The 23303-nt window shown below is 41.1% G+C and overlaps 2 protein-coding genes across 7 annotated transcripts in view; both read left to right on the plus strand.

The window, feature by feature from the left end:
* The first annotated feature begins 427 nt into the window (after positions 1-427).
* LOC124463594 (butyrophilin subfamily 1 member A1-like) lies at positions 428-22618 on the plus strand. Its single transcript, XM_047015364.1, has 14 exons — positions 428-568; positions 2851-2945; positions 3063-3152; positions 4649-4679; positions 5356-5691; positions 6338-6346; positions 8542-8553; positions 10133-10138; positions 11770-11838; positions 13794-13964; positions 14051-14125; positions 18360-18416; positions 19275-19291; positions 22389-22618. Exons 4-14 carry the CDS (start codon positions 4658-4660, stop codon positions 22410-22412), a joined length of 798 nt encoding a protein of 265 aa, XP_046871320.1. The 5' UTR covers positions 428-568; positions 2851-2945; positions 3063-3152; positions 4649-4657; the 3' UTR covers positions 22413-22618.
* LOC124463589 (NACHT, LRR and PYD domains-containing protein 12-like) overlaps positions 14729-23303 on the plus strand; it is a 50658-nt gene continuing 42083 nt past the window's right edge. For 4 of the 6 annotated variants that reach the window (XM_047015351.1, XM_047015357.1, XM_047015356.1 and 1 more), the window contains exons 1-2: positions 15828-18137; positions 18225-18302. The gene's annotated coding sequence lies outside the window, so the exon portion shown is untranslated. Of the gene's footprint in view, positions 14795-14961; positions 15096-15827; positions 18138-18224; positions 18303-23303 lie in introns of those variants that run through there. The other 2 variants (XM_047015352.1, XM_047015353.1) reach the window with 2 other exon arrangements.

Genomic DNA, 23303 nt, shown 5'->3' on the forward strand with positions numbered 1-23303 from the left:
AATACACACAGTTAGATAGATACACTAGACACACAAGGCTATTGCTGCCATCTTGTGTATGACACATTTAAGTTATAAATGTCTCTACGGTATAGTCACAGGCTGGACATTCTTTTTACACTGTGTTTACTTGGTTTGCAGAGATCCATAACTTGGTTTGCAGTGACTGTTATTTTTCCTCTGTGTAGTTGTGTATTATTATTTTTCATCAAATGTTATTGTCTTTCTAATGACTTGTGCCCTCTGAACCTAACTAATGAACACTGACCGACAGGGCAAGCGGTCAGAAGGAGATGTGAGTGTCTGCCCGCTGGGCCTATGGGAGTGGGGGGGGGGGGGGGTAGGACACTTTGCCCCTCACCAACATAGGTGAAGACTCTGTACAGGAGAGCAAGAGACAACAAGAGACAACAAGGAGCCAGCAGCTGCAGAGAAACACTGTGAGAGGAGGAAGACAGGGAAGCCGCCATGTAGACGCTGACCATGGCTCCGTAACGCCACAGGGGACACTAGAGAGTTCCCAAGCATGAATGCACACCCACAAGGCTGCTCAACACACACCTGGAAGGTAAGCCACTGCTTACTGCCAGGACAACTGGGAGTTCACCCTGAAGTCTCCTTACTTAGGGTTGCGTGTTGCTGTGGGTGTACTGAGAGTAGAAGTATTGGGTGCGGTGGGTCTCTGGTGGGTGGTGGAGCGGGTTAGGGTCAGCTGGATAGTCCAGCGGAAGGGCAGGGTGAATCACTGTCTGTGCTGGACGCACTACTGACCAGTGTTTCTCTGTTTACTGCTGCAAGAGACTAAAGAGGAGAAGGACTGTAGCGACCAGCAGGACTTGAGGAGTGCGGGCAGAGGACGGCACTCCACAAAGACTGGATCGATGCCCGCCTCTCTTGGAACAAATACTTTCATTCAAACTGTATTTTACTGCTCAATTGTTTCAAGTCTGTTTTGTCTGGGTATCCCACACACTGCTCCTCCCTCCCAGTACAAACCTTTCTTGGAGCTTAGAGTTCCTGTGTACTTTTAAACTTACGTGACATAGTCAAATTATTTGGTCCTATATGGTCACATATATACCTGCTGTGTAGACACAAAGGCAAGGATGTGGGCCTGATCTGGACCTGAGGCTGGGTCTGGATCAGAGCGTTAGCCTGGGTCAGGACCTGAATCTTAGACTGGACCTGAGTCTTGTCCTTGGCCTGGATCTGTGCACTCATGTGCTGCTGAGGGTTAGTACAATGTGGAGTTCATTGTTGAATATTGTCTCAACATAGAAAGGGAGCGCACTAGAGACAGCACTCTCTTTTTACTGAGAGCTGCTTCTGCTGGAACCCATGCTCGAGCTTGGACTGACGCTCTAACCTCTTCTGGACACGACCAACCCAGATCAGCTTGGAATGACGCTCTGACCTCTTCTGGACACGACCAACACAGATCAGCTTGGACTGAAGCTCTAACCTCTGCTGGACACGACCAACACAGATCAGCTTGGACTGAAGCTCTAACCTCTTCTGGAAACGACCAACACAGATCAGCTTGGACTGACGCTCTGACCTCTTCTGGACACGACCAACACAGATCAGCTTGGACTGACGCTCTAACCTCTTCTGGACACGACCAACACAGATCAGCTTGGACTGACGCTCTGACCTCTTCTGGACACGACCAACACAGATCAGCTTGGACTGAAGCTCTAACCTCTTCTGGACACGACCAACACAGATCAGCTTGGACTGAAGCTCTAACCTCTTCTGGACACGACCAACACAGATCAGCTTGGACTGAAGCTCTAACCTCTTCTGGACACGACCAACACAGATCAGCTTGGACTGAAGCTCTAACCTCTTCTGGACACGACCAACACAGATCAGCTTGGACTGACGCTCTGACCTCTTCTGGACACGACCAACACAGATCAGCTTGGACTGATGTTCAAACCTCTTCTGGACACGACCAACACAGATCAGCTTGGACTGACGCTCTGACCTCTTCTGGACACGACCAACACAGATCAGCTTGGACTGAAGCTCTAACCTCTTCTGGACACGACCAACACAGATCAGCTTGGACTGAAGCTCTAACCTCTTCTGGACACGACCAACACAGATCAGCTTGGACTGAAGCTCTAACCTCTTCTGGACACGACCAACACAGATCAGCTTGGACTGAAGCTCTAACCCCTTCTGGACACGACCAACACAGATCAGCTTGGACTGACGCTCTGACCTCTTCTGGACACGACCAACACAGATCAGCTTGGACTGATGTTCAAACCTCTTCTGGGCACAACCAACACAGATCAGCTTGGACTGAAGCTCTAACCTCTTCTGGACACGACCAACACAGATCAGCTTGGACTGACGCTCTGACCTCTTCTGGACACGACCAACACAGATCAGCTTGGACTGAAGCTCTAACCTCTTCTGGACACGACCAACACAGATCAGCTTGCTGCTCATCTCCATTCCTCTCATGTCATCCAGAGCTTCTTGCGCATCATCGAGCTTGTGCCTCTCAAAGGTTACGATGCCTGGACTTGCCATTCTCCTCCTTCATGACACAGACACTGGTGATCTTTCCACAGGCTCCACATGGTCACGTGGGCAGACTGTACATGTCTATCCACCACAGTAACAGTTTTACTGTAGTTGATGCCAAGGAACAGTCTGTGTAACTCCACAACCAACCACAACATGTGTGAATGTCTGGGCCTAACAGACTTCAAATGTATAGCTTCACATCATTTGAGGGCTGCACTATTGTTTAATGTTACCAGTGTTAACAATCCAGGCTGCTAAACTGGTTAGATAAAGACAGCACCTGACATCCCTGTTTCCTCATTCCAGCTGTTCCCTGTGTGCGTGTGTACAGACAGGAGGAAGAGAACACAAAAATACCAGTGAACACATTTTCCATAATCAAAGACAAATCTAGGGGATATGTACGTACTTCAAGACTGATACTGTGGAAGATACCATATAGACTTCTGTCAACATATTTTGAATGTATGTGTCAGAATCATGTTCTAAAACATGATCTTTATTCTTGTTTGAAACAGTTCTGCTTGGCTCTCAGCATTCTCCACAGCCATTGAGAAGTCTGACTGGTCTGGTTAGTCGGTTCTCAGACATCGTGGATACAATTACATGTAAGTCTCTGTCTATATGAAGTAAACACTGAAGTACAATCTCTTCACACAGTATTGAGAAAAAGTTTAGAATATTATTCATTGCCTTGTACAATCATGTATGATGTGCACAATGAAAGGGTTTAGGTTCATTGTAGGTAATGTACAACTTTGATATTCTGAGCGTATTCTTGTCATATTCTACCTTCCAGAACTACAGCTGGTGTTTCCAATTGTTCAGAAACAATTTCCACATTCTAAAGACTGGAACATTCATCTAGCAGATGCTGTAGTAAGACTGAAATAAAACTGAGAATGTTTTCCATAGTCAGGATCATGTTTTCTATCTTTCTCTATAAAGAGAGGAAAAATGCCAGAGGTAGGAAAACACACTAAGTGTTAACTAGTAATCATTGCATTGATACGTTCAGCATTCATGTATGAACTTTGAAGTATATATTGATACATTCAGAATATGAATTGCGTTTATTCCCCAAGCAAATGTGCGCAAACACAGAATTTACTGTGGTGGGCAGGTGCATACAGTAAACATATAATAAACATATTAAATCTTAAAATCTTAAAGTAAGTGTGCTTATCCTTGTAAAGACTTCATCATCACAGAGGTCAGGGCGACGGGTCTGTAGTCATTAAGTCCTGTTGGCCTTGGCTTTTTGAGCACAGGGATGATGGTGGAGGACTTGAGACAGGCTGGCACATGGCATGTCTCCAGGGAGGTGTTGAAGATGTTGGTGAACACCGGAGACAGCTGGTCAATGCAGTGCTTGAGGGTGGCTGGAGAGATAGAGTCCGGCCCAGGCCCCGGCCCGGTCCTTTGAGGGGGTTCTGCCTCTTGAACAGTCTGTTAACTTCTCCTTCCTGAATGGAGAGAATCGTCTCTATGGTGATGGGGGGGGGGGGGGCTCTAGAGTGGGTAGGTGTTGATCAGGACAGTATAATTGTCTTTTAAATTAACAGTAGAACTTGTTAAAGTCATTGGCCAGGCAAGATTTGTTAATGGTGTGGAGGGCTCTGGGCTGATAGTTGGTGATCTGCCTGAGCCCTCTCCAGACAGAAGCAGAGTCGTTAGCAGAGAAATGGTGTTTTAGTCTCTTAGAGTACAGTCGTTTAGCCTTTCTCACCGCCTTGCGAAACCTGTTCTTCGACTCCTTGAATCTGTTCATTCACTGATTCACTGTCATTGAATCCCCACTCCTAAACGTCTACTCCTTCTCCACCCTCGGCCCCATGGAAAGGTATGAATTACAGATAGCTAGAGAATTATATTAAACATCTGTCTGATCAATTATTGGAATTCAAGTTTAGAAAAGGTATGAAAATATCTTGATGTGTTCATGTCCGTATTGAGGAAACAGCAGCAAAAACATGTTTCTGTGTGACTCAAAGGTCAGAAGAATAAAGTCCTTGTGGTTTGCTATGTCAAATGGAACAATGATGAAACTGTCATGTGTTGTAATGTTTTAGCATGATCAAGTTTTGTAACTGTCTCTATACAGGAAGGACACATGGCAGAGGCCGGACAACACAGTAAGTGGACACAAGTAGTCATTGTTTGCATTGTAACATTAAGTCTAAATGTACAAACATGTACAAATATGTTCACAATCTGACATCTCTCTAGTCATTACATTAACAAATTCAATAATAAATGAACATATGCAGTATACAAACATTATGTTTATTTTTATGCTATCATTCTGCTGTGTTGTGTGTAACCCTCTCGACAACCATCCATGCTGCTGTGTTGTATATAACCTCTCCATACTGGTTACATTATCATCCATGCTGCTGTGTTGTATATAACCTCTCCATACTGGTTACATTATCATCCATGATGCTGTGTTGTATATAACCTCTCCATACTGGTTACATTATCATCCATGCTGCTGTGTTGTATATAACCTCTCCATACTGGTTACATTATCATCCATGCTGCTGTGTTGTATATAACCTCTCCATACTGGTTACATTATCATCCATGCTGCTGTGTTGTATATAACCTCTCCATACTGGTTACATTATCACCCATGCTGTCCTTCATGTTTGCTAGTGATGTGAGTTTAGATTCTTCCTCCATGTCTCTCTAGGTTGAGTGTGTATAGAGCATTTAGAGTCTGTGTGTGATTGTTACTTCATAGATGCAGACTGGATACTTGTCCTGCACCTGCAGAGATGTCAGTACTGTTTCTCTTCTCCCCAACAGATGAGTTTAAACTCAGGGTACCAGAGAGGTTTGTGGGGGCTGATGAAGGAAAAGATGTTACCCTCTCATGTCACCTCTCTCCTGAGACCAGTGCTGTTGCCATGACGATCAGGTGGTTTAATGAGACAAAATGTATTTGCCTGTATAAGAATGGCCAGGTGATAGAGGGGAGGGGCTATGAGGGCAGAGTGAGTCTGGTCACCCAGGAGCTGAAGAAAGGCAACTTGTCTCTGAGGCTGAGAGACTACAAGCATGAGTCAGTTAAAGGAGTGTACATCTGTCAGGTCACCTCTGGAAGACAGAAGGAGGAGGATACTGTGGGTCTATGGAACAGGGGTAAGTGTTCTACAGCTACAAAACATGATTATGAACATCTCTATATAACTATGCAAACACAGTCTCTGTCTGTACAGATACAATTATACTTTCATATGTAAGTAGGAGTTAAAGCATTATAGGTGTTCTGACCTCTGATCTGGTTATGCTGCCCATTCTAACCCCTCTATACGCTAAGCTTGTAGAGATGTACGGCGTTGGAAGAAACAGGCTCAAATCACTTAGCAGTGATCCACATTCGTGAAGAATATGTTGAACAAACAATGCACTCAAATGCATATGACATCACTTCATTATCTTACTGGATTTTGTGAAAGATGATTATTCTGAGTTGTGATATTCTCTTAGTAAAACATTAAATGCCGTAGTAGATGAACAGTCATCCTCATGAAAGAGCCTGAACACACAGGAGCTCCATAGATTACACTGATGTATGTTGACGTAGGACCACTGACAGAGCAGCGGTATCTCAGAGCAGCATTTTATCCTTGCTCTTAGTCCATCTGCTTCTGATAATAATGATGTATTTATTTAATAGGCGCGTTAACGTTTATTCTGTTGACTGGCAAATTTGTAAGTAACATGTTGGTACTATATTGTAATATGATTGGTGTTTTAATGATCTTTTAAATTTCTTTTTAAACAGCGTTATTTGGTGAGTAATTTTTAACTTCTGCATTATATAATCACCAAGTAAAAAAAATACCTTTATCTGTTAGATAGTAAACAGTACTCTAAAGTATGTTAGCGTTGTCAAAAGTTCAGAGTGAACCCAAGTTCACAACACAGACATGGGAGATGAGGTGAGATCAAGGAAGGTTTCTTGTAGATGATGGTAGGAGTTGAGGAGTGATGGTGAATGTTGTGGACAGGCTGGGAGCAGAAGTCAGTTACTTTGCAGGATGTTTTGAGGGTAGTTGCAGAGCAAGGTAAAGCCATTAGTGAGTTAACACAGGCTGTAAATAATCTTGTTACTCCAGAGGTAGGCACTAGTAGAAGGACTAGCAGTAACCTGCAGACACAACCAAAATTCACAGAGGAAGGCAAACCCATATGTTTCAAGTGTCAGTCAGAGGGACATATCGCTAGGTATTGAAAAAAAAGCTAAATATAACTGGAAAATATAGCACTGTGTCTGGTGTGCAGGGAAACGAGACCCCCGGTTGTGTTGAGTCGAGCAATTCGGGGGTGCACCTCAGACTCATCTAAAATCAGCCCATCTCATGACCAGTTATTAGAGCGTACTGTGGGAACATGTCCTGTAGTGGAGTTTGATTGGGGGGGTTGTAGCGTCATGTCTATTGGATGCAGGCTGTCAAGTAAACATTATTTTAGAAGGTTTCTTTCGGAAACATTTGGGCAGGGAGGATGGAGATATGCTCTCTACATCTGGTTGGCTCAAGTTAAGAGCAACCAACAATTTAGACATACCCTATCTGGGGTGTATAGAGTTAGTGGTCGAGACAATGGGAATGACAGTTCCAGACTCTTGGTTCTTGGTGGTGAAAGATCCTCAGAGTCTCCAGATGTCAGTGCCTGGAATTATAGATATAAACATTAACAACAGGTGCCGACAGTTAGTACATGCCAAATTTGAGACTAATTTGGGAGGGGATTTAGATACGGATTGGAGAAATGTTATCCAGCAAGTGCAATAAGGTAAAGTTGACAAGAAGGCCATGGCTAGATTAGCTGGCAAAGAGAAAGTATACATACCTGCAGCGTCCGTGGTAACAGTGAGGGCCAGAAGAGAAGCGGGGTACCAGCATAAAACAGCATACAACACTCCGTTTGGGCTATATGAACATCGAAGGATGCCAGTGGGTGTCTGTACTGGACCTGCAACCTTTCAGAGGTTGATGCAAGCTACCATGAGTGATCTAATTTTCCAGATAAGGTTCAAAAGTTCAGTAACACACTAGCGATTGAATTATGATATGCTTTTATTGAAGCATGGCTGGTAGCCGAGCCAAGCCTGATGCAGAGTGGAGGAGGATGCTAGCAGAGCTAGGCCCGGGGCCTTGAGGGGACGAGAGTGTGTTCACTGGGATGTGCAGAATAAATTATGAGGATGATGATGTGAATGGTGCATGCATAGTTACCAGGCATTGAACTCGGGGTGTGGCAGAGAGTCCTAGTGGGTCACGGCCGAGCAGCATTGCCAAAAACAACGATCAATGTTGTGATCAAGGAGAGAGATCTCCTGAAGAAGTCCAGCTTATATAGGTGCAGCACAGATGTTCCCCATCAGTGATCATGGCTCCTCCCCCTACCTCAACTGAAACAAACACACAGAAACAGCAGACAGGCAGAGGAGACCGTAACACTGATACATGTTGATGCTGATGACTGTTAACATAGAGCATTTGCATATCATCAGAATCAGAATTCGGTTTATTTGCCATGTATGTAAAACAAACACAGAATTTATTGTGGCAGGGAGGTGCAAAACACTAAACATATACGAATCTTAAATCAAGTGAAATTACAAAAGTTTGACTATTTCTAAGAACTAAACAATCTAAGAATACAACAATTTAAATATAAAATATTTATAAAAATAAGAATAACAATGAGCAGCATGAGTGTTCAACATAGTGCAAACTGATACTGAGAGGTGGCTCATGCATACTGTAATTGCCATTAGATGGACTAATAATTAAATAAGTGTATGAAGGTCAATGGGAGTCTTTGGCCTTGTTGAAGAGGCCAGTAGCAGCATTATATCCTTACTCTCTGTCGATCTGGTTACTGACATAATCATGTTATTCTTCATCATACACTGATAGTTTACTGATATATTCTGTTGTGATGATGTTTTAACTTTTTATTCTCTATCCTTCAACACAGCTGCTATTCCAGGTGAGTAATTTTCATTGTTTCATGTCTTATAACATCATGTTTGTTTTAGACTTCAAAGATGACACTGCTACTGTTTTCTTTTATATTTCATGGTGCCATTGTTTAAATATCCCCCAAAAACATAGTTTTAGTTAGTCAAGGTAGAGTTTTAGTTGGGAAGGTAGGAGAGGAGGTCTGCATGATGTTGTATGGGAATGGTTTGGAAAAGGAGCATACATTCAGGTTTCTAGAGTCTAAGTGGTTGTCACGTGCAAGAAGGTGATCAGCGATGTGTGTTTCCAGGAAGGTGTGGACAGAGGACCCACCAGGGTCTCTATGAAGATGTATGTGGTTCTGGTTAGAGCAGTAATATATTATGGGTGCAGCAGCTCTGCTCTGACCAAGCTAGACACAGTGCAAGCCCAGGTCCTAACACTGCAGTGGGGCAGTATGAGGACAGGGTGGGATCCGACTTGGCTGATAGGTTCTGTAGTCGGGTGCTTTCTCTGTACAATGGATGGCTACAAATATTCACAAGTGGGTCAAAGGATCCACAGTGTTGTTGAACAGGGCAGCATTTGTTGTACCTGTTAGGGAGGTCATGGTCTGAAAGTGCTTCTAAGATCACCTGGCTGTATTTACAGTGGAGCTATTTGTGATGTGACTGGTCTTACAGTGGATGGAGGAGGTTGGAGTGGTTGTATACTCTAGTGCAGTTCTGATGAGTGTACAGTCCTTCACATCCCACAGTAGACAGGACCTGCTGTAGAGGTGCTCCGAAGTCACAATGATGTAAGGAGGATGGGGGTGTGGATAAAACTGATATGGGTTCCAGAGTGCAGACAGTCTGGCTAAGCAGGCCCATGGACAGAGGTAGTCTGGTCTGGAGATGCCAGAGAGAAAATGATGGAGGGAGGAAAGGCAGACACGTTTACTGGGTTCAGGTAGAAGTCAGACCAGTAACCCGTATAAAAAATATAAGTATAAGAATCGCTGGGTGATTCTGGTCACCCAGGAGCTGGAGAGAGGCAACTTGTCTCTGAGGCTGAGAGACTACAGGAGGTCAGATGGATGAGTGGACATTTGTCAGGTCATCTACGTGTGGGTTTATGATCCAGGGAGGGTCATTATTCTGTAGGTAAATAACATAATTATGAACATCTCTACATTAACCATGACGACACAGTCTCTCTGCATGTACAAATACAATTATAATTTCAAATGTAAGGAGTAGTTGGAGCATTAGTGGTGGTTAGCTGGTTATGCTGCCCATTTTAACCACTCCATACTCTGAGCTTGTATATATCTACAGTGTTTGATGACGCATACTCTCATCACTTAGCAGTGGTGCATAGTGAAGAACATGTTGAAAAAACATGCAACTCTAATGCATAGCACCATAGTTTACACAGATATATGTTGATGTAGGACCATTAACATACAGCAGCTGCAATTCATAGAGCATCCTTGCTTGAAAAAAATCTGGTTACTGGCATGTTATTCATCCTCAATGTTTAAGATAAACTCACACTGTATACTGATGTGTTCTGTTTTAATGATGTTTTAACTGTCTATTTTATATCCTTCCACACAACTTCAGAACTAGGTGAGTAATTTAATGTCTGTTTCATGACATACAACATCATGGGTTAAGAATGTACCAATATATTTCAGACTTTGAAGATAACACTGCTATTATTTTCTTTTAAGTTTCATGGTGCCAATATTTAAATATCTGAAAACCCTCCCTTCATGGTCAAACCTGTTAGCAGAGATATTTTGATTTTGATTAGAGGTTGACCTTGGCTGATATTGAAAAAGTGTTTGCCAAGTGCAAGAAGTGTGTGTGGTTCTGGTTAGAGCAGTTATAGATAAAGGGTGTATTGTCTATGTTGTATGAGGACAGGGTGAGAGCCGATTTGGCTGAGATGTTTTGTAGTCGGGTGCTTTTTGTGTAAAATGGATGACATACAAATTTTCACAAATGGGCAGCGTTTGTTGTACCTGACAGAGAGGTCATGGTCTGAAAGTGCTTCTAAGATCACCTGGCTGTATTTACAGTGGAGCTGTTGGTGATTTGACCGGCTTTACAGTAGATGGAGGAGGTTGGAGTGGTTATATGCTCAGACTCTAGTGCATTTCTGATAAGTGTACGGTCCCTTCACATCCCACAGTAGACAGGACCTGCTGGATGAGGTGCTCCGAGGTCCGAGGATGGGGTTGTGGGTAAAACTGATGTGGGTTTCAGAGTTCAGACAGTCTGGCTAAGCAGGCCCTCAGGGAGGAGGGGGGTGAGGTGATGGTGTCTATCAGTAAGGCAGAGGCTGAGGCCCTGATATGGACAGAGGGAAAGGGAGAGGTTATAGGTGAGTCTGAGGGCTCAGGGCATTACAAGACTGATGGTGGAGGCCTTGTTGTGTGATTGTACAAGCAGAGAGAGTTCTTCACTGGTCCTTTTCTAAGAGAAACCAGACCAATAGGGAGGATTTAGATGTCTGTCTCTGGACCACACTCCAGTACAGTAGGTGGTGCTAGTAGACCTACAACACAAATCTGCAGATTTGTCTACCTGTCTGTAACTCAGGTTAATGTCACAGTGCAAAAATGCAAACAATCCAAACCCTTCAATTGAAGGAGATTCATTTAAAGAGAAAGAAAATCTGCTTTGAGGGGGGGGGGGGCTAAAACCATGTGTGACACAATTATTGGCACCCCTACATGTAATTCTTTGTACAACCTCTCTTTGTCAGTAAAACAGCACCAAGTCTTCTCCTTACTGTCTTTTAAGGTTGGAGAATACACAGCTGGGAGTCGGGGAACATTCCTCTATACAGAATCTCTCCAGATCATCCAGGGTCTTAGGTCCTCCCTTGTGCTCTTCTCTTCAGCTCAGCCTACAGGTTTTAAATTTGGTTTAGATCAGGGGACTGAGATGACTATGGCAGAAGACTGTTTTTGTGTTCAGTTAGCGATGTTTGTGTGTATTTTCACCTAAATAAATGTACTTCAATTGAAGGTTGAATTGTTCAAATTGTTTCCAATGTGACATTACGTAAGTTGAATTACAAAAAGGTGGAAACACTTTTCACCATCTTTGCTAAGGGGTGCCAGTAATGTTGGAACCCACTGTAGGTGTGACGTCAGGTGTCACAATACTTTCATCCATATAGTGTAGAATGTGCACCTGTAGTGTCGTACATGCAGATCTAACCTGTCAGTTCTCCATCATTGTTTCAGCTGAACATTATTTACAAAGAGAGAGCCCAGGGGAGAAGAGGAGTAGAGAGGAATCCGCTTGGTTACTTGGTGAGTATAAAACTACAATAATAGAAAAATATATTACAAGTATTTCAATTTCCATGTATCAAGATATATATATCTCATATATAAGGTATATCCAGTATATTTATGTTCTTAATGCAGATTAAATTATATTTAAAGCTCAAAATCAAAAATCAAAAGGGGCATTTTGTGAAATAAGCGCAGCTAGTTCAGGCAGGTCAATTGGGCAGCGCGTGTCATTCATTTAACGGGGACGTAAGACGTCTTACTCCACCTTCCTTTACTCCACCCACTACCACACCCATGTTAGCAGCGCTCATCCAGTGGGCCACGTCCGACAAGGCGTCTATGGAGTCTGGAGTTATTTTGTCCGTTTTTGAGTACCTTTGATTTGGCCTTGATATACTACATAAAGAAATGTTTATCATACCAATGTTTGGTATCTTTTTTTTCAGCACAATCTCACCTACATGACCAGTTAAATTAAGATTTTCACTTTGGCATACTTTTCAACATACTGGACCCAAACAGACACAAAAACACAAGCTCCGTGTGGAAAAATTATGGTTTTTTGACTATAATACACACACATATGCTCAATCAAGCATTTCAAAAGTTTGAAATTGAAGCACAAGTTGTATATGTGAACATAAAAAGGTAAAGTTGATTTATAATTAAGCTATTTACAAAGAGAGCAGGTCTATCCATATGCACTGTTATTCATCCATATTTGTCCCATAATAAAAAATGATTCACAATATTCAAAAAATAAAAAATATATATATTTTTTTTTTCTCCACTAGATGTCACCCTTGGCTCATTTATAACCTTCTCTTTGACCACCGCAGAACCTCCGTCTATGCCACAATGGCTCTTTTTTCTCTTTATGTCAATAAAACGTAAAAAAAAAAAAAAGATGTATAAGAATCAAAAATCAATATGTTCTGAGGTATTTGTATTACAGTGAAGTAGAATAGAATAATATAATAAGATAAACGAAAGCAATGAATGTTTTTCTTACCTCTCGTTGTAAACAAAAAATCTTGGTCGTCCATCTTTTTTTTTTTTTTTGCTCTGAGGTAGAAATAACAAGTCGCCGGCATGTTGGACAGCGTGTCCGACTTATTTCCCCCCAAATAAGTCCAAATGTTTAGCTAAACTACTCAAAATACTTCGAAAACTAGTCATAATAAACCAAATTAGTTTTTTCTTAGACGTCTCTTTGTCCTCTCGTTTTCTCGTGCATCCTATAGCTATGAGTCAGTAGAATCACCCGTTTTTCTCCGTTTCATTTTTGGACAAAAAACTAGAAAAATATTACAATAAATGCAACGCGCGCATAAAAGAGCGCATTTTTTGGACGCACTTTTTTCATGGAATTGAAATGATCGTATCTTAAGTTTTACTTGGTGTATTTACACAAACCAAGCACTCAAATGTAGCTTCAGGTCTGCACTTCCGCATGAAATCGACGGCTGCCCTCTGAGTGTCTTTGTTTATATGCTGCGTAGTCCGAAAGCTGACCTGCGCTCTGATCGCGCCGGCGCGATCACCGACCCGAAGGAGTTAAAAGACGCGCGGATATGCACACACTCACCCTAGTCGTTGTATGATCAGTGCTGCTGCCACCCTCCACTATCCCCTTCTCCCCCATGATGTCTGTATGTTCTATCCACCAGGGGGATTATATCTCTATTGCTCCCTGCCTCATATGTCATGTATGTATGTGTTGCATTGAGGAGGCAGGGAGTGCTTCCCTTAGATCATCCACTCCGCCAAAGTAAATCTACATGTCCATGTCATGTAACAATAAATGCTCAAATCTAATACGTGATTGTCTTGACTGAACTGTGTTTAATGTATCGGGTATTCAGACTTACCGTATTGCTGAATTTAAAATGGCTACAAATGATCAGCTTGCTAAGTCAGTGATGTATAAATCTACTGCTGTACTACTAAAGTATTCTCATCCCCTCTAGAGAATCAGATGGACAGTAAACTATTAGACCAACTACTAGAAGACAAACAAAAGAAAGAGAAGGAACTAGAGAGAGAGATCAATCAAAGGAAAGAGTTAGAGAAACATCTGGAATGTTTCAGACATGAAAAGAGGGTGCCGGAAGAGAAACACAAGGAGATCAAAACCACTGGTGAGTGTTATAATGTGAAGTTTTAGTTTGAATATTTCACTCTAAATATGATACCCACTGAATGGTTGTTTCATCTTGTGTGTTAGAGAGAGGAGAGATCTCAGAAGCAGAACCCAAACTAACAATCAGGGGGAGATGCAGCAGGGATCCACCTCCAAAGAGTAAGTCCTCAACTCTGTTAAAACACCTGAATATCTGACCCAGAACATTCTCTGCTGTTAATATTTGAATATAATTTGCTATTCTGAGGAGGAGTATGCCATTGCTGCTTGCTGCTATATTTTATTACTATTATTATTTCCCACCCTAAATCCTCCCTTACTTTTTACACTATGACATGAAAAATGTCAAAATGTGCATCTTGTTCCCAGATGCGTTGTTTGAACTTGCGGAAAGTTTCCATTGCATGTTTTAGGAACAATTTAAGTTTTTGTGGCGAAAAGTGCTGTTAGCGGTAGCTAGAATGTATGTCAAGCCCATCATGTCCTTTGAAACATACTTTTCAATCCAATGTGTCAGCTACATTTCCACCATCTGTAATAACTTGGCCTCCAGTAAATATGTCCCTGCAGTTTCAGAACTCGAGGTACAATTAAAACTGGATGAAATCAAGTAACCCCTGTGGTGAGTTGACGTTAAATTTAGGTTAGTCACAACATTTGGCATTGGGTTTTAAGTCTACTTGATCAGGATACTATTGTTAAAATATTCATTTAAAACAGTCTTCTGTGTCCTAGTAATATCTAAAAAAAAAATCTTACACAGCTCAACAAAGTCTGCAGCGACAAATATGAAACCGGATTCAATCACGCTAATGTTAGAAGATTGAGGTTTGTTGATCTGCTTCTTGTTCAAAATAATACAACAAACTATTCATTTGGTGATTTTCAAGATAGTTCACTTTTCCCTACTATATCACTCCACTGTAAACCAAAGTAGGCCAAAACAATTTTGGATAATGGTAGCCAGTTTATTGTTATCTGCTAATACTTTACAGCCGAGGGTCAGTTGCGGTAGATGAGGTGTTTAACAATATCAGTTCGGTCCCTGACTGCAAGGATGTGGAGTCCACTAAGATGGATATCGGGAATTCCTCCCTCGAAGTGATTTCTGGATCAATTGTTGTGACAAGTAAGATTATAATTGATTATTTGTACAATTATTTAACAACATTTATTTAAATTATAAATGAACAATAGAAAGGGAATGGATTTATTTCTAACAGCTGAAATGAGTAGTTATGGTGCATGTCCAATTCAGTGTTTTTTAACGCTCCGCACTGCATGCCTTCCAACAGTGCACCACGCTTGGGAGTGTGTCAGAGAAGTGAATACAGAGTTGTAATTCACTAAGGTCACTGTTGTAGTTTGTGTATAACGGTGTCATGGCCAGTCGTGAACACTTGGATTCATGTACTCACAATATTGACAACTTTTACACACATAATGCAAGAAATACAATACACTGGCTAAATGTAGCATGATTTTATATACTACCCACAATAGTTCTTGCCCTTTTTTGCTGCCAAAATCAAAGTTAAAGATTAAATGTTACGGGACCGGTCATGAACGCCACTCATTGTGTGCAATGCAATCTCACAATGTCGATCACAATACAACTTTCAAACACATGATACAAGAAATCTGTTATGCTTGCTAGATGTTGCATGACTATATCTACTCAACAATAGTTCTGGCTTTTTTTTGCAGTCATTTGCTAATGAAAGATTATATGTTATGCCACTGGTCACTCCAAGGCCGCCCCAAGCCTTTATGGGGCCTTAAGCAGAATTTATTTGGGGGCCCCTCTGAGTTGCTTTTTATAAAAAATATAAGTAAATTACATTAAACTGTAATTTCATGTGCTTTTGGGGGCCCTCTGGTAGCCACGGGGGCCCTAAGCAGCCGCTTAGTTCGTTTATGCCTTGGGCCGGCCCTGGGTCACTCAAGGTAACCAGTCGTGTGTTAGCCGGGCTAGCTAGCTAGTAGTGGCACAGAACACTGTTACTTATGTAAAGGGACTGAAATTAACAGTACAAAAAAACACCAGGGACAAAGACAACACCGGCAACCCTGGCACCATGCATTATTTTTGTAATTTATTCTTTAAATTCAGTCTTGTCACACTATGTAACTTTGTTCTAAACAGGACTTGGTGTACAGCCACATACGATTAGTTTGTTCTCCTTCTTGAAAGTGAAACCTCGAAATGTTGCTAAGTTACAAGACACAAGAAAACAATCCGATTGGTCAACGCTTAAATTAACGCTCCTCATTTACATAAAGTTGAGAATATTTCAGCTGATGCTCCACCCTGTCCGCTTTGCTGTAGTGGACATGCACTAAATGCATGTATAATGACATAACAATGTCAGATTCATTAGGTGTGATTGCTCTCAGCAAAGGCACCTTATTTTGATGTCACATATTTATTTATTTATTATTCACACCCTAATGCCTTGGCCATACCAAATGTGCCATTGTGGATGCATAACAACAGAAGTTCAGTTATGTCCAATGAACAAGTGCGTTATGATGCAAAGAGGTGTAGCACTATGCGTACCCTTTGTGGCTGCATCACGTTTTGGTTGTTGCATGCGTTGGACTTTTCCTACTTTGGCGCCAAAACATCAACAACAATCAAACCGGAAACTTTTGCTAAATAAATAGAAAAGTAATCTCATTCAAAAAGCACTTTGAGAATGGAATTGAGTGAATATATTTGTAAATGTATTAAATATTTTTTGTAAAACACTTTTGCCAACATAATTATAACTTAACATATATTCAATCAGTACACTAAATCTTCCGCACAATGTGAAATGTTCCGTGAAATTTGAGCAGACTTAAATCCACGCACGACTACTTATAGAACGCTATTTTGGCAGCTTGTTAACTTCTGGGAGATAGGTAGCTACCTAAAATGTTAAGACAGCTGCAGAAACGCCACAGGCAAAGGTCAGGGTGAAAACATTTAGCTATATTTCCAGTCCTGTAGTGCCATTCAATATCTGGATGGATAAGCGCAAGACGGTTTTCCCTACTTACAGCGCAGAGAGATGGTCACATCACATGAACCCCTAGTCTTCAGACAGGGACGTTGTTACTGACACATAATGATCACTTCTAGTAAACTTATTATATTGCCAGTCTTCCAGAAAATTCAATTTTAATGATAAGGCAATAATAAAGGCAAAAACTTATTTGATGTGTAGTTTTAACCTATTTTGGTTTTTGGCCAATTGAAAACCTTAGTTGTCACAAGGCCACTTGTCTATATTATTTGCTAGACAACGGTTCAATTGGAAATGTGCCAAACCATAATTCCAGCAAACATTTTATAGCCAGTTTTCCAAAATTAAGTTTCAAGCTTAGTTACGTTGTTGGGGGCATAATTTCAATGAACTGGTACTGTTTGAATCTCGACTCCAGCTAACATACTCTTTACAGGCCAGTCAAGTTTTTCCCAACCAATCTCAACAAATCATTTTTGTATTGACCTCGCTTTGTTCATTGGGTTAAAATCAAGCCAACTGGAGGGGAGGCTGTTTTTTGTTGTTTTGTACTAGAGACTAGAGAGTTCTACCCATGGATTTATTTATGCGAAAGCATAGAATGTGACACAAGACAATTCTGTGCTTCAACCTTTGTGACAACCTTTGTGTGGAAGGGCCTTTTCTGTTTTGGTTTGATTATGCTCCTCTGCACAAAGCGAGGTGCCACAAGCATACCTAAAAAATGTCCATGCAATTTCCCCTTTTCTAGTTAAAAAATAATGTACTAAAATAAATTTAAAACAATAATTAGGTTGTTTAACACAACAAATATGGTAAATGGACTGCATTTATATAGCGCATTTTCTACCTTAACACATTTTCTACCTTTCCATTTTGCCTCTCAATCACCCATTCACACTCACACATACCTAAAGCGGCGTGCTGTCGTGCAAGGCGCCGGCCTACCCATCTGGAGCAAATTGGGGTTCAGAGTCTTGCTCAAGGATACTTCAGCACATGGCCTGGGAGGAGTCGGGGATCAAACCGCCAACGTTGCGATTAACAGACGACTCTCTCTACCCCCTGAGCCACAGCCGCCCCTATACATTTCATAAATATATGTGACCCAAACACTGAAGTAGAAATATAGAGACATTGGTTATCAGTTAAAACCACTGGTAAGTGTTATAACATTAAGTTTTAGTTTGAACTTTTCACTTTAAATGTTATCCCCACTGAATGGTTGTTTCATCTGGTGTGTTAAGAGAGAAGAGAGATCTCAGAAGCAGAACCCAAACTACCAATCAGGAGGAGACACAGCATGAAGTCGGTGCCTCTAAACAGTGAGTTTGTCTGTTAAAACACCTAAATATATGACCCATCTTCTCCTGTCCATGCAGTGGGGGGAGAGAGCAGCAGTCTTGTGTTTCTGGAGTCTCTGGAGCCTCTGGACCAGTGTGTCTTGGTATTGCTCCTGGTTCTGTTTCTGGTCTTTATTCCTGTTTATTTTATTTTGAATTAATTAATTAGGACGAGATGGACATAAATCATATAAATAATTCATGTTCAACAAACCTCTACATAATTTATAAGATTCAATGGCCTCTTTTTAATGTGTATTCTACTATATTCATTAATGGCCTGGTAATTTGATATTCTTTATTTAAAAATATATATTTTAGTAGTATGGTATGAATATTGTACGATGAACTAACTGATAGATACACTTCCTTAAATGCCTACAAATGTTTGACACGTTTTTATTTTGAGGAATCTCAAGTCCCAAAAAAATGCAAAAAAATGTATTTCAGTGAATTATTTATAAGCAAAGAAAACGTTTTTAAACATTGCAGGTAGCTCAAATTATCTAAAGGAAACAAAGTGTATTGAGTAGACATCTAACATAAATGCAATTGAAATGAATATAAAGTGGATGAGGTAGAAAATGCAATACAAAAAATTAATTATGTGAGTTAGGTAGCTTGTACTATGATGTTTTGAAGTACAATCAGGAGATTTGTGTTCACTCACTCAAAGAGTTTGATTGGAACAGTTTTGCCCTCTTATAAAGTATGCTCCCTTTGACATCATGAGAGTTTTTTTGTATCGCCTCAAATGTGCACCTTAATTTAACTGGGTGGTTTAAATAAGACCAAACAGCATTGGGACTAACCTAAGACTAGACACACACACAAAGCCATTATTGTGGTTGAAACACAGTATAAAATGTACAATTATTATGCTCCTGCATTTCATTTTATTTTAAAAGACAACAGGAAGATAGCAAATAATGGTTGGCTGTGAAGCATTTGGATGCACCAATCAAGGCAAAGTAAGGGAAGAGAGAACAAGAGAGGTTTAGACTGTGAGGAGATTTGCTCCATACCAGGAGCCAATGAGCCAGCCCAGTGTCCATGTGAGCCAGTGATAAAGACCTGAGCGAGGAGTTAAGAAAATAAATAGATCTGACTAGAAGGTTACAGGCAGTCCTAAAACAACAGAAAATAATGAATGTGGTCCTACGGGAAAATACATTTTAGTAATGAAAAATACATTTGCATCTATTTTATTAAAAGATCAGATAAAAGGAATGAGATGAGCAAGGGGCATGATATGGGGAAATGACATCCTTAAAAAGGCTTGTGTTCCTACTGAGTAAGATGCCACCTGGGAACAGGGAAGGTTTATGGGGACATGACTTTACCTGGGGGGTATTCCAGGTAGCGGGTTTAACAAACTCTAAGATTAACCCTGAACTCAGAGTTGAGTTAGTCTAACATGGGAAACTCCGAAAATTCGGTTCCAGAAAAGCTGATATGAGTTTGTTAACTCAACTCGGAGTACGTCAACTCAAAGTTAAGCGCGGGCATGAGAACTATTGAAAGCCAACATCAATGGAGCTCCGCTTCTAGGATCCACCATGGCACACGGCGAAAAAAACGTTGCATACTCCACCAAACTTCAGATAAAAGTTGTATTTCGTGTTTATGGTCGAGCACATATTCCAGGAAAAAAGCAACACGGCTGTAGCAGCATATACAAGTGGCGTGGGAGACAATTGCTGCCGAGTCAATGCATACATTTGAAGGCAATAGCCAGTCCATAAATTGAACATTTAACCCCACTGTTTGTTAATATTACAGGAGAAAAAGTGTTAAATGTTTTATTAAATGTAAAAACATACTACGAACCGGTAACGCATTTTGCTTAGGCTATACGCTTGTGATTGTAGCCTCAACGTCACCTTAGTTTTAATCATATTCGACATGATACTAAGTAAATATCAATTGGTGCCTATTTCAATTTCTAGTAGCAGTTTCCCCCAACAGAATGTTTTTCATCAAAAGATGATGATGATGATGATTAAGATGACGAAGAGACATTGACTGCTGCCGCAGAAATTGATGCAGAGAATTATTTATGTAGCTACTGGTAGTTCTCTCAACGTCTACTTTTATTTACAGGCTTGTACAGAATTGTCAGTTACACTGACATTGTGAGAATAATTAATATTCAAAAAACGATTTGCACATTCTGATCCTGTTGAACAGAGCATGGATGCTGCATACAGTGAGATGTTCATTTAATGGCAAGTGAATTTTGCATGTGGAACTGTGAAATGTAGCTAATGTAATCTCATGTATACCCAGTTACAAGTAAATGAGTTGTACAAATTGCACCTCGTGAAGAAAGTGCCAAAAACTGACCAAGAGATGGTGTAGGCCTACTTAAGGTAGAAGAATAAAGGCTAATCTCCAAAAAGATTTACTGGAACACCAGTTACGGGAGGATGCATGGTCACAGGTGATGTTAATTGTAGGAACAATAACCTACATTAATAATAATTGTTGAATTTGCTGAATTTTCTATTTTGACCAAGAGATGTTGACATAGGGCAGAAGAATAAAGGCTGATCTTGTAAGGCTATCCACCTGCCCCCACCTCTCATATGGTAAAATATGGAGTTACTGGATGGAGTCTCAACTTGATGGCTCTCACATCTTTTTAACTTACTGTAGCATTGCTAGACATGTTGATAAGTAAGGGTCAAGATTCTGGTGTGATTGTGGTTGTTCTTGAATTGTGAAGCATTGTTCTGTGGATTCTTGATCTCCTGAGACCTTCTCCTCAGCTCTGGCTTGGCCTAGGCCTACTCCTTCTTCCTCACCTCATGCTTTCTATCTCTGGTTTACAATAATCATGGTAGAGTGGGCATAAGAGTTAACTTAATTGATTGCATTCATTTGCAATATGATAAAATGATTATATTATTTAACCTTCATTTGACCATTCTTGCTCTGATTTAACCCAAAGAGTCAAATAACTGTAATTCCATTGGTATTGGCATTATTTGGTTAATGTTAATATACTGTTCAGTTTCCCATCTTCCTTCAAACCATAGGGGAATTAGTTTCGGTTGTTTGGCCAATATATCGACCCCCAACAATGTTGAAATAGATTTGCTGAAATAACAGTTACAGGACGGTAGCCTACATCATGTAAATTGTAGGAATCATATGAATCTTGTAAATTGTAGGAACAATAGCCGATAGAAATAGGCTACTCATTGTTGGATTTCTATTTGTAGGCAATAAAGAAGACCAAATATAATTTCATTTATTTTTCTTTATTTCAGTGGCAAAAGGTATTTGGTCAATTCTGAGTGCAAATCCACGGCGAGTAACACTATCGATGAAGACCCAAGGGCTGAGAATGTTGCTAAAATAAATTACAGATTGTGACAGGAAACGGTGACGTTAACTTAGGTATTTATCAGGGAATTAAAGTAGCCTACATCAAACCGCAGTCTTAAAATCGTCTCCCGGCGTATAACTAAGCGAATTAATCTTTGTTCGAGATCGCTCGGCTGAACCAGGAAATGATATGCCGTGTCTGCCAACGCTAACAGGCTAAGAAAGTGGGGGCGGATCGGTTGAAACCAGAGTTTGGCATGGATAACCTGCTATCGAGCAGGTTAGTTTCAAGGAGTAAATTACCATGGAAACTTACCAAAAGGTTTCATTACCTCTCTTTCTGGAACGCGGAACTCGGAGTATGCCGCTTTTCAGGGTTAGCTAAACAACTCAAAGTTTTCATTAAACCCGCTACTTGGAATACCCCCCTGGCCTCACTGGAGAGGCAACACAGACGTGGATGTGGAAACAAATAGCCACAAATAGTGGCTTACCACTACAGTGGCAATTCCAAAAACCTATGAAGTAATTAATATATTACGACATGGAAAGCAACAGTAGTATGAGGCGAGCATTATTAGGTACTTAGTAAGAGGGGGCGTGAACTTGCACGAACTACTGATGTCCATGCAAAAGCGGATATCAAACTCTAATGCTAATCTGTACGTATAGCAGTTTTTAAAAAGGGAATGTTTGTACAGTGCATTCATTGTGTTGTACACTTCTTGTATGCAGCTCGTGTGGAAGAAAATCAAGTGAAATGAGTAATGAGGGGCCCGGCTGGAGGTGCTTGGGGTGTAGGTGTGTTACAGTCAGCCCTGAAACTATGATGGGTCGAAGTGATTCACAGAGGGTTTCACAATAACACACCATTATAATCAGTTTTATTTATGGAGTCAGGTGGCTGAGCGGTAAGGGAATTGGGATAATACTCAGAAAATGATGTTGTGTCCTTGGGCAAGGCACTTCACCCTACCTGGCTCGGAGGGAATGTCCCTGTATGTACTGTAAGTGACTCTGGATAAGAGCGTCTGATAAATGACTAAATGTAATTTACTCTAAGCAAATAATTGTTGATGTGCATTTCATTCCTTTAAAAGGATTAACATTCCAGACGGGCATGTTCATAATTGTATTACTTTAAAAACCAAGGTTACCTGTCCTCATAAGACATTTTCCATAAGTGCATTACCATTTCTGTCTGTAAATAAAATAAATCATGTTTATTTAATCTGAAAAGTCCTTGTGGAGGACGGGGTGACAGTTAGGTAGGCTGTGTGGAACACGACAGTAACAGAGGGGAAAGTGGGTTTGAATGTGGTTGTACATACCTGCATCGTAGCCACCTAGGGCTTGGCACTGATGTGCTGCTGGGTGCTGCAACATCCAGGAACTCCACACACACCAGCAGTGGTGGACACATTCATCTGGGAGGCACGGAGGACAGCCACTGCCTGATGGATCTTAGAGAGCAGAGCCTGTGGACACTCCCGCAGGTGGATCAGATCATCGTTGTCCATCTCCAGGAACATTCCGGTGAGCTGTGAGCCAGGCGTGGTTGCACCTTGTGGATGAGGGTGATGAGACACTCTCCCAGCATCAGTTTGTGGTAGTACAGAGGAGTGGAGGCCAGCGTGGAGGCTGTCAGAG

The sequence above is a fragment of the Hypomesus transpacificus genome, unplaced genomic scaffold (assembly GCF_021917145.1).
Source record: "Hypomesus transpacificus isolate Combined female unplaced genomic scaffold, fHypTra1 scaffold_30, whole genome shotgun sequence".
In the NCBI taxonomy this organism is placed as follows: Eukaryota; Metazoa; Chordata; class Actinopteri; order Osmeriformes; family Osmeridae; genus Hypomesus; species Hypomesus transpacificus.

Coding starts and splice junctions, on each gene's coding strand:
- LOC124463594 (XM_047015364.1), top strand. CDS start 4,658: ATGGCAGAGGCCGGACAACACA. Junction 13,965..14,050: donor CAAGGAGATCAAAACCACTG/GTGAGTGTTATA, acceptor CTTGTGTGTTAG/AGAGAGGAGAGATCTCAGAA. Junction 14,126..18,359: donor CAGGGATCCACCTCCAAAGA/GTAAGTCCTCAA, acceptor CTGTCCATGCAG/TGGGGGGAGAGAGCAGCAGT.